General features: G+C 39.1%; 1 protein-coding gene across 1 annotated transcript in view; it reads right to left on the minus strand.

Moving 5' to 3' along the window:
- Positions 1-10,097, minus strand: part of CDIN1 (CDAN1 interacting nuclease 1) — a 127,191-nt gene extending 117,094 nt beyond the window's left edge. The window contains exon 1 of the mRNA XM_069858343.1: positions 9,916-10,097. Coding sequence (XP_069714444.1) covers positions 9,916-10,016 — 101 coding nt within the window. The 5' untranslated portion in view covers positions 10,017-10,097. The remainder of the gene's footprint in view (positions 1-9,915) is intronic.
- Between the last annotated feature and the right edge of the window lie 2,311 nt (positions 10,098-12,408).

A 12,408-nucleotide genomic window follows, 5' to 3' on the forward strand; every position in this document is an offset into this window, starting at 1 on the left:
CATTCCATTCTTTCTATTCATAGCCATTCTTTTTTCAAGACTCTGAAAGCTGAACAGAATGATGATCTGATTCAACTAATAGCATCTGAAAATGTAAAAAATGCAATCATGCTTTTTGGCAAGCCCAGCCACACTAGACAGAACCACTGTGCATACACCTTTTCCAGCACTGCATCTCTGCTACTGTACAGCCTTCTGTATGAGGTCCCTCAGCAGGGGCGTCAATTGATTCTAAGACCACTGCTATTTTCCAAACATTTTTGTTTTGCTTTAGGGAAACTGTTTGGACAGTAATATTCCTGTTTGCATTTTGTTTCACTTTCATTTTCAATCAACTTGTCCAGGTATCAGCATAGGTTCCTTTCTTGGAAGTGCTTCACTCAATGCTTTAAAACACTTGAGGAAGCAGTGATCAGAGTATGGAAACTAAATTTTCTTCATTAAATCTACTGAAGCAGATATTAAAAATGCATTTAATATACTGGGGATGGCTGGTGGGCATCACTGACTGTGACAGGCCAGTTACTGATGAGCTGCTGTCAGACGGCCTTCTCAGCAGGGATCTGTGTCTAAGGCTGCTGAAGGACAGCAATATCTTCCCTTGTGTGTAAGCTCTATTCATCTCCCAAGTATTTACTAAATCACAGACCTCTGCACACAAACCTAGCATTTCAGCGCATGCTAACAAATGATGGATGGCCTAGTCAATTCGTTATGTCCTGAAAGCGTGATTTCCTGCCATTCCAATCATCAAACCTCTAGAGCCTTCAGAGCTGATCAGTCCTGGAGAATATATTTTGCAGGCTCTATTAAAGGAGTAGAGGTTCTTTCCATTAGTCTCAAACTTTTTTTTTCCCTGGCTGATTTAAAGAGAACTCACGCCTTCCTCCCTCCTTCCAACAGCACCACTGCTACCACTCTTATCTGTGTAAAGTATTCAGGGCATTTATCGTTAGTATGTTAGTAAAATAGCACTCCTGGAACACCAGCCAGTTAAAAAGACAGAATTTGTTTGTGACTACTACAAAACACAACAATCTTTATTATGCAACTTAGACAACTCCCAAAACATTTTCTAACTTAGCTTCTTTGATCAGATACCTTTTAGAGCAAGGCAGTGCTCAAATGGACTCACTTTCTTTGTATCTGCCTAGTGAAACATACCAGAGCCCTCTTAATTGTGTTCCTCCTACAAGCATAAGCCAATAAACTTCGGATGTTCCAAAGACAGGTTAGCTCTCAAAGAAATAAAGCTTCTAGATTCCCCCTTTTTCATACCAAAGCAATATACTTGGACAGTCTTCTGCATTCTAGAGGAGAAATTTTATTTAGCTTACCTACTCAATGAGCTATAGGAGCAGAATATACATACCTCACATGTATTCTGAAATGCAGAGCTTCAAACGAATTAGTCCACAGCTGCTGAGGAGTTAGCTGTCTACAGTATAGCACAGCACAGTTTTTGAAGGTGGTATACCAGATGTGAGTAAACTTTAGGTAAATAAGCAATTGGTTACTCTGAAATACAAAGACCTTGGATTTTATTGCTTGCTAGGTGTGATTCTGCCATAGCCAGTACAAACCAATCCACATTGCCCTACCGTTCACCTCAACCTTGACCTGGAGATTAAACTCGCTTTTATTGCACACAGAGGTCATCTGTGTTAGGTCAAAATTCAAAGTCCCTTGTCAGCTAAGGTTGATATATTCCAACCTTTCCTACTCTAATGCATCAAATTTTTCTTGGTGAGGTCATATTCAGTAGACAGTGTATTCAGCAATTTATCGTGCCATTGTAATATAGACCAGAATATGATTGTCCAAAATACAACACATGAATAAAATATTTTCCCCTTTGATGTAGCAAATCCTCTCTGCTCAGAAAACTCTAGCCTAGACTCGTGTGTAGGCTTCAGGAGAATTAAAACAGTATGGAACAGTTTCTGAAATACAATCAAGAATCGCTATTTTTATCATTGTCATTAAGTACAAGCAACATGAATATAATGGTATCTTAAAATCCACAAGTCAATTAAAATGCACATATGGTCAGTGTTAAAATTTCCACTTCATCCTTCCTTAACAACCACCATAATCCTTAAATCTACAGACATCTGTTGGTCTGTCTGATGACACCAAGCTTGCTTTAGAATGAAATACTGTGCCACAAGACTTACAATCCTGCCCTACTGGTGGAATTTGTGAAGTGGCAAAAAGTAAAACTCTATTAAACTTCATAAAGCAACACAGTAATATACCCTGTGACCATGACAATTCCCCCAGCTTTGACAAATAAAAGGACTTTCTTTCTCAATCTTTTTCTTCCCTCCTCTCCTTTCCCTTTAATTTCCCTTTTTCCTTCTCTCTCTTTTCCTGTTTTTTTCCTTTCTCTTTTCATCCCTTTTTATTTATTTTTTTCTCTACAGTTTTTCCTTTTGCATTTTCTGTTTTCCTCTTGTCTAGATTTTTCTCTTTTTCTTTTTTTCTTTCTTTCTTTTTTCTCTGTTATTTTTTCTTTTTCTGTTTTCTCTCTGTATTTTTCTTTTTTTTTCTCTTTCTTTTCTTCTGTATTAAACAAGAGCACCTAACACGTAGCTACAACAGACTCAGAATGCATTTTCAAATTACAGGGAACTAATTTCCACATCTGCTTTAAAAGGCCCACGCCAGTCATTGTATATCAACATTAGACCTTCAAAGGATATAGGATAGGCTTATAAGTGGTTTGTACAAATTCCTCAAGGCCAAAAAGGCTTTCCCTTTACTGAGCAAAAACGAATTTCACAGGTGTAATAAGTCCTCTTCTGTGTGAATTTTTTTTTTTCTTTCAAATGAACTGTAGTCCCATACGGTAACACTTGCCATATTGGAAGTGGAAACTGTTAAGTGAGAAGGAAGACACTTATCTGTACTCAAGAATTCAGAAAACAGAACCCTATTTTTTGACGCATATCCCAAGTAAAATTTCAAGACTAACATTTAACTTTGCATTTTGATAGAATAGACAACATATGTGGCAATGCTTGTAAGGAAGAGGATGACTACACTTACAAAAATTGTAACAGAAAACTACAACAGACCTCCCTCAAACTAACTTTCATGTTGACACACTCTTATACATCTCATCTACTTTTCAGCAAATAGATAACACACAATTAGTTAAAAAAAATCCCTTCCATTTCTGTCCAAACAAATCTGGAGGGCACTCATGTCCTCAAGACGTAGAATTTACACATGCCAATGTAAGAACTTTCTGTTTGAGTCTTATCTGTTGGTATTGGAGAGCCCCAAAACTAAGCACAACTATTTCCCATGCTACTCTGAAAGCTTCCACTGCGATCAATAGCTAGCTTTCAAATATTTTATGTTTAATTTAATGAATAAGAGAGCAGAAAAAGTTCTTCTGAGTAATATGCTGATTTAGTTAATTTGTAATGCTTTGTATCACATGGGAGGATTAGTAGCCTTCCTATTTAGGGTCATAGTATACGCAAACAGTTTGTTAGCAAGACATACCAAATCCAACCAGTTAAAAGTTCTTTAAGCCTTGTTCACTGGTATTTACAGTGAAAAGAGAAAATCAAATCTGTACCACCATCTGGTTTAGTCTACCAAAGCTGTAGCCTATTAAAGCTGCAATATCTTACAGTAGATATCCTACCAAGGGTTAAAACAGTACATAATAATTTTTAAATTATATTAGGCTTTTGCTACATATAACAGACAAAAGCAAACAGCAGTGTTAAAACTTTGTCTACTCTGAAGTCTAACATAAAAGAAGAAAAAAGAAATACAAAACTACTGTAAAGTATTTGCCACTTCAATATAGACATGATAAAAATACACCAATGGCCATTTACTGACTCCATCCAAATCTCTGTATCTCCTATTAACATCCACTTTCTTTTCTCCCATAAGCTGGTCTACTGAAATTGATGAAGTGGTTTATACAGGCAGAGCATGAATTTATTTCATTGTTAAAGTAGTGAGAACATAGAAAAGCAGAAGGAGCTTAAAATGTGCCTCTATACTTTACTTTTTTGTAAAAGTAGCAAGATTCTAGCACTCATAGGCACAAAGGCAACTTTCTAAATGAGATTTGCTAGGTCAGTGTTTGCAGAATAAAGAAAAACAGCCTAGCTCCTCTGTTATCCAAAATAATTAACTATTCAGAACTATTCAGAAGAGCAGGGAGTAACAGAAGTCACAAGTATTATGTCATCTTTGCTACAATGAGAACCTTTCCAGGCAGGAGAGAGTGCAACTGAAGTGTCACACATCAGTCAGTAGCCTGCTCATAGATTTCCCTGTCTAATACACCTGTGATTGAGTCCTCAGCCTAGAGCTCTGAAATCCACATAGACAGCAAGCAGCCTGTCCCTCTGCTCTTGAGCTTCGCTGTCCTTCTTCCTTGTTAACTGCAGCTCCAAGGAGAACTAGAGCAGAGGAGAGAGAGAATTTCTTCTTCCACCTTGACTCAGTCTCCAGGCTCCATTGGCAGCAGACACCAGAACACAGAAATGGAAATGGGGGGGGAGGGGGGCAGGGCAGGGAAGAAGGAAAGAAACACAAGAAGAGTGAGATGAAACACAGGAGTTCTACCTTCCCATTTTCCTCCACAAACATCTTGGGCTTATCAGTGCTGCTTGGTAATCTAACCAAGAGCACAAAAGCAGAATGAAATTTTCACAAAACAGCAACATATTTCCTTGTAAATAAAACTGGCTGGATGAGGAAATCAGTGACCTATCTACCCTCAACTCTACAAATCAAACCAAGAGGCAACAATGACACTGGAAAAGAGAAATAAAAAATATTAACTCAGTCTTAAATGGCTAGTAAAAGAAATAAGATTGATGCCATACATTTAAACTTCTGTCTGTGCTTCAGTATGAACTATCACTGAGAAAGTGATTAAAGAGAGAAAAATGAGAAAATAATAAACAGATTATATTTCCCAGTTCACATTGTGAGAAATTACCATGCAGATACATTTTTTTAAAAATGAAAATCTTGGTGGGATTCTTTCCAGGCTTGGTGTCATTTAATAAAGATATCAGTAATTTGGAGAAAAAGCAACATAACTATTGTATATATGTGTAAAACCTGAAGTGAAGACATGTCATGAACATTGAGGGATGTGCATAATTTGATATGCTCTGGGAACAAAGACTGTGCATTCCAATAATCAAACATGAAGTTACATATTTTAAAATAAAATATTCATACTCTAATACCAAGTATATTATTATGAAACTGTGCAGCATGTTTTTCTCTTGCCTATTGAAAAAAAACCCCAAAGTGGGGTGGGTAGTTCTCTCACATTTAAACGAGCTTACCCCTCCTCTGTAAGAAAAGCTCTTCCTGACCCCTATGAACAAAGATTCCACAAAAGGGGCACAAACCTACAAACAAGATAGTACTTCTTTGAACAGATGCACAGAAGACCTGCACAGAAAAGCTGCTAAAAATTCTAATACTTCAAAATCCTAGTACTTCAAAACTCTCAATAAACACAGATTGCACTCAGATAGGCTCAAAAAAGAATGCTTCTTTCACAGGGATAAGAGTGAAGGTACTGAAAGGGAAGTTGGGCTAGAGGCATTAAGTTTGTTTAACCACTCTAAGTTAAGGAAGAGAAACAATTCAGACTGCATTAATTGTGCTATGTAAAAATATAGCATTCCTAGATGGAATGAATTATGTTTCACAACAGTTCAATGCAAGAACTTGAAATGCACGAGTTTTGGAATTTCTAAAAGATGCAAGGCTACTGAGCCAAATGCACTGTTAAAAAGTTTCTGCAATCCCCAATTCAAGCACAATGTAGCATAACAACCTCAAAGACTCAGAAAAGAACCAAATCAGGAAAAATTTTGCAGAAGAAAAAGCAAGGCTAACATAATGAATTGGGTCAGAAAACTTTATACCCTTAGAAATCTTGGTAAAGACCAGAGGAAGAGACAATCAAGAAAAATGTAATACTAAATCAGAACTGGATATGAAGAATAGTAGTAATACATATATAAGGTATAGACTTGAGAAGGGTCCAGTCATTTGTCAATAATGTTCTATTTGTAAGCTTCAGGAAAAATTTCTTAAGATGAACAATGTATTCTGTTGTATATAGAAGAATGGAGATTTTTTTTCCTCCCCAGAAACAACTGAACTGAAGTACTAGAATATCAACTTAGATATGAACCAAACCCTTAGAAATTGGACTCTTCTGGACCAGTTAAAATAGTCTTTGAATACAGTTAGAAGTTCAAAGATCTAATCTACAGCTTGTCACCATAAATAGGTAACACCAAGGTGATTCTTCGGCAAAAGATTCTACTTGTAGGCAGCTCTAACAACTATTTAGGAGAGAAAAAAGCACTGAAAATAACAGATTGTAGCTTTCTCAGAGGATTTCCTGCAATGCCCTACATTTCCTACAACCTGCCCTCCAAGGAGTAATCCAATTTAGACATTAGGTCTCATTGAGAAGAATAGTAAGACATAAGAACATAAGCCCATGGCTAAAGAGAAATCAGAAGAGTAAAATACAGTAGTTGCAAAGAAAAATACATAAAATTAACTGATAAACAAAGCAGAAAAAGTGGTACACTTTGAAAAAGAATTATCAGTCCAGTGGTGCACACGTTAAGAAGCTCAAGGGAGTTATGTATCAGGGATCCAATGCTGGCAGAAATTTGCCATGCTTAGGGCTAAAAATTACATTTTGATGATCCGCAGGTTATCCAAAAATCTTGATGTTAAACATGAACATACTAGAAGACAACTGCTAAGCATGTAACAAATACTTTAAGAATAAATAAATAAATTGGTAATTGCCGGGCATGGAACACAAAGTGCAGCACTAATGGAAAAAGAACAGCAATTTGATTCCCCAGTTTCTATTTTGGCAAAACAACTGGATTTTAAGCAAAGTAGACTAAATCCATGTTGTCTGTAACATTACAGGATTGTAAAAAAAAAAAAATTAAGGTCTTATTGCTTTTATAAAGATACTTTAAACAGCATCAGAAGTGGTCTACTTTGACTATTTGACATTAATAAATCACAGGAAAACACCCTTTTGAAGCTGTAATCTCACCTGCTGAAGTAGTTCAATAATAGTAAAAAACAAACTACTTGTTAGAAAATGATTCAGATTCACAGGTCACGTTGGCAGCCAACACACAGCATACGTATATACACTAAATTATGGCAAGCTTTATGGAAATTTCAAACTACTCTTATGGAGAAATTGCCAAACAAGGCCAGGCCAATAACAAAGTGTGAAAGATAATTCATACAAATAAGGAGCATAAACTGTGAGTCTTCAAGAAACACAACAGACAGGGGATGAACCAACAGATAAGACAGTACTGGAAAAAAAATGAGCAGATCAATGCAGAAATCCAAAGACTCTCAAGATCTATGAGGCAGCAGGAACCAGAAATACTTGAAAACTGTCAATTTATGTATCACATTACCAGCGGAATACTCATCCTTCCCAGGGAAAAGATTGAACTTGCAAGGTGAAAGCAGCTATTATGGGTGTTAGTACTTTCCAGTTCAAATAAGCAGCCATTACCATGTAATAATGACAAACCAGTTATGGAAACCTTGATCACACTGCAAGTGCCATGACAGATTCTGGAGCATTTTCTTAGAAAGACTGATTTAGAAAATTGGAGTGAGTAGGTGAGGGGTTTGTTTGACTTTGGTATTCATAAAGAAAAAAATGGCCAAATAGTCCAATCAGACTCTTCTTGTCCTAGAAGAGAATGACACAGGTTCTAGATGATAAGCAACTTAGTCCAAAGTTATAAAACACATCTCTGGAAAAGCCTCCTCCTTAGCACTTAAGATGGCACAAAGCTGTACAAATCTCTGCAGATGGCCTGTTTTACAAGATAACAATTATACTGACTACCTGATTTTCAAGTTACAACATGTATCTACTTAAATATATTTACCTTGCTGCTAAGGCAAGCAGTGGCCTTAGAATGCATTATTATATTTTTTAACTGTATCTCAAAATCATTAGCCCATCATATTTTGCTACTTCAGACTTTGTCTTCTGCATCTGTCCTGCTACGAGAAACAAACAGAAATACAACAAAGAAACACCACTTGTGGCTTGTTCACAGAAAGGAGACATAAAAACCTCCTCAAAATATGCTTAGGGAAGACATTTTTCAAAAAGGTATCAATTGTTCAAACAGAAACCTTTGGCCTTCTCCCAGGATGCACAAACAAAGTTCAGGAGAGGTCTACAAGCAGAATTCAGAAGAGAGCATTCGCATCTCATAATGTGAGATAACAAGTACATTAAGCCAGCAAATCATGGAAGCAATTGCTATAGCAAATCTCCACTTTTCGATCTTCACCACACCTGAGCCAGCTGCTTTAGAAAAAAACCATATTTTTCCTGATATAACTCTACATTGTTATTAGTAAGTAGTTTTGCAGGAATCACCAAGTTCTGAAACCAAGGAGTCAGTGGCTCTTTTGCAGAATCAAAGGAGTGGACTGGGAAGAAAAAATGTATCAGCAGGAAGGCCCAGTAGTTTTCTGACAAACTCGTGCCCTACTGCAGATACTCTTGTGCTGATGAATGTTTTGGAAGCAGGTTCCTATCCAGAATGACTGACCTGACAAACCAACCCAAATTCTAAACCTCTTTCAAGACAACTCTATTAGGAAACTAGAAGGAGAGAACACGTGCACGTGCGTGCATGCACGCGTGCACATATACATACAAACCCTCTGTTCTAATTTCATTAGTACCAAAGTGACAAAGCCAAGTCTAAGCTCCTTATACAAATGCTGCCACAGTACGTGGTTTCCCAAGACGCAGAAGTATGGTGCAAGTTGAGCTAGGTTCCCAGCAATACAACTCAAACATGCTCAGTGAGCTCTACACATTGCTTTAGCACCAGTTCTCTGTAACAGGGCTATTCCCACAGCTTGATTTTTAACTGCATTACACACTTTCCTGAGAAGATTTCACTGGATGATTTAAAAGTCTAAGTTATATTGACTCTTCATCCACCTACTCTTAAATTTGACACAATTTCACCTTCCTCAGCCACACATGTGTTACACTAGCAAGGCTCACTCAGGAAGCATGAGACCAATTTTCTGTTTTACTTATTTCTCTATCTCACCAAAGAAAGCACAGCACTTAAAAATCCTGCAGTTTTCTGCTGCATTCTAGAGACAGCATCATGACAGCAACACTCCTTTCCCCACAAAATCCGATTTGGTTTCCTGTCCACTTCAGTTCTAGCAATCCTTACCCAAAACTAGAAAAAAAAAAAAGAGAAAAACCTTGCAACATGTCCTTTACAACTCTATTGTTGGTAGTAAGCAAATTTTGCCAATGACAATTAGCACACGGAGCAAAATCTGTCATGTACACCATTCTAGCCTCATAGTCATGCCATTCTAGCCTCATAGTCATTTTCAAAGGTCTTTAACACTTCTGAAGGCAGCTAAGGCGAGGAAGCAGATGAGCGCTCAGCTATAACTAGATGATCCCTTATTCAGCCTTCAACTGGAGAGCAGCAGTAAGTAGTCTAAAGGATCTTAAGCCCTTTCTACCTAGATCACAGGGGCAGTGGTCCCGCAGGCTGGATTCCACCCTTGGCCTCAACCACAGAGGAACGGCCTGAGCCGTAAGGCTTCATTCGCACGAGGTCTGCCCGGTGTTCAAGAGCCCTGTGGGTGACCCGACAGCTTTTATTTGGGAGCGTGGCGCGGGAAGGGGGAAGCGCTCTTTATTTCGTGCCAACTTCTCAGGTCACGGAGAAGCTCTCTGCCTCCAGCAGCGGCTCCAGGGGCTGTCGCTCGCCGCCGATCATGTGTGTGCGTGTCCAAGTGATTTTGCACCGGGCGGGCCCGGGGACAGAAAGAACTTACCTAGGGAACTTCTCCTTCAGCTTCCTCAGGCTCTGCCGGGTGGGCTGCACTTGCCCCAGGAACTGGGCTATTTCATCGTACTGGGCTTTGGTCAGTTTCATGTCTCGCGGGCGGCGGGAGGCAGAAGGCCGGCGATAATGGGGGGGAGGGGGGAGCCGGCACACACCGCACACAGCCCCGGGGGCGCCCTTTCGCTCGCGGCCCCGCGCCGAGGCCGCCGCGCCCGCCCTTTCCCGCGGCTCCGCCCCGCACCGTTGCGGGGGGATGGGGGTAGCCGCCGCTCCGCGCAGCCGCCAGGCCGGGGGTGGGTGTCATTGACCCGCATCCCCGGTCCCAGCCGTGAGCCCCGGTTGCCCTCGAGCCGAGGTGGGACGGGGCGAGGGGGCCCCGCGGCTTTAAAGCACGATTGCCCGGGCCCTTCCCAAAAGTCACTTCGAAACGACTCTTCCGGTTTCCGAGGAAGGCTGAGCGGCTGCCGGTACTCGGGCTGCGCCTGGGTTGTAGGAGGAAACTATGAGGGCGGTGAAGCTCTGACACAGGTTGCCCAGGGAAGCTGTGGCTGCCCCATCCTTGGAGGTGTTCAAGGCCAGGTTGGATGCTATTATTTAGTTCCAATCCCCCTCTGACGGGCAGGGACACCTCCCGCTAGACTAGGCTGCCCAAGGCCTCATCCAACCTGGCCTTGAACACCTCCAGGGATGGGGCGTCCACAACTTCCCAGGACAACCTGTTCCAGGGTCTCACTACCCTCATGGTGAAGAATTTTTATCTAATGCCTCATCTAAATCTTCCCCTCTCAAATTTATAGCCATTCCTCCTCGCACTATCACTACATGCCTTTTAAGTTCCTTCCCAGCTTTGTTGTAGGCCCCCTTCAGGCACTGGGAAGTTGCTATAAGGTCTCCTCAGAGCCTTCTCTCTCCAAGCTGAACAACCCCAACTCTCTCCAGCTGTCCTAATTGCATTCATGTACTAAAATATATACAGGTTACTGGAGTCCTAACGTTGTGTTCCAGGCACTTGATCCATGAAAATTTCTTTAAATCTTAAGAACTTGCTATTTTAATTTGTATCGATTTCAGGTTCTATTTAGTTGTTTTTTCTCTCAAAAGCCTTCAGATCACATTTTAGGTATTTTTCTGCATCTTAGCCAGAAATTCTGCAAATTATCTTGCAGGAGTACAGATCCTGAACTTCAGGTAAGCTACAAGGGAGAAATAAAGACAGTGTGGCAGAGCAAACTATTTGTCAAAGGACTTCCAGTTATGACCGTCAGTCCTTGCAAGTAGTCTTCGCTCAGTTGGTTTCAGATTGTAGTTAATGGACCTTTGGTCTGTTTTTTATTTTGTGTTAGTTGATAGTTTAACTGTGGTATCAGTAAGTGTCTCCCATTTCCTTAAGAAGATGATTCCATAGTGTGATTTACAGCCAAGATCGGTTAAAATACCATTCATTATTCTCCATGGATATTAAACCCACTATGTTTTGAGAATCGTAATTGTAGTATGATATTATGAGGAATCAATTCATGCACAAAGTGCAAATTTTGATTTGACTTTTATGGCCTTGCAGCTATCTTTTTACTTCATCACCTCATTTCTTTGTAGACAATCTCAGGTCCATGTTACTTTCTGTAGCAAAATTAATGAAAAGACTGCTAGTAGTCATATATATTTTTCAATGTATTGATTGTAGATGCTAGTGTTGAAAACTACAGTAAGACTAGAATTTCATTTGCAACTAATTGGAGTGCTTGTTACAATTTTCTGATGCTTGTAATATTCCCACTTCATTCAGTTTGGTGCACATGTTTCTATAAGTAATTTTATGTCTTCTGATATATTTGTGTGATTTTTTTTTATTGTTAAATTCAGCTCTTCTTATTTGATATTTTTGTATCATAAAAAAAAATTTCGGCATGCTTTGACTTAACTTGGTAGCAACTGTATCAGTAACAGATCTAATAAACACCTCCACAGGATACAGTTGTTACCTCATAAACAAGAATCCTTGATTTATGATCTAATTTATATACACAGGTATTAATTTACTTTCTGAAAGTGATTGTATTGTGAAACAAACCATGATATCTTCAGTATGTATTAAACAAACAAATAAAAAAAAAGAACAATGGGTCTGTATACCACCAGTAAACATAAACTGTTTTGGCAATTCACAAGATGATAAGTCACCATAAGTTTCTGGGTTTTTTTCCCTAGGAGTATTCATGGGATTGCTTGATACCACAGCAGTGTGAAGTATATGACAGCAATGGAATGATTATACATAGCAGAACACCAATTAAAAAAGGCAGGCAGGCATTGTTTTGCTTCTGTGTCTTCAGATTTGTTCCTCATAATCACAGAAGTCATTGAGGCAAATTAGTTTTCTGTATGACTAGTATAGCCAATATATCTTTCTTTAAAATACTTGTTTGCTTGTTGAAGTAATTAAAAAAAAAAAGTTGGCATTTATACAGTGTTTTGAAAACAC

Source organism: Phaenicophaeus curvirostris, chromosome 5, assembly GCF_032191515.1.
Source record: "Phaenicophaeus curvirostris isolate KB17595 chromosome 5, BPBGC_Pcur_1.0, whole genome shotgun sequence".
In the NCBI taxonomy this organism is placed as follows: domain Eukaryota; kingdom Metazoa; phylum Chordata; class Aves; order Cuculiformes; family Cuculidae; genus Phaenicophaeus; species Phaenicophaeus curvirostris.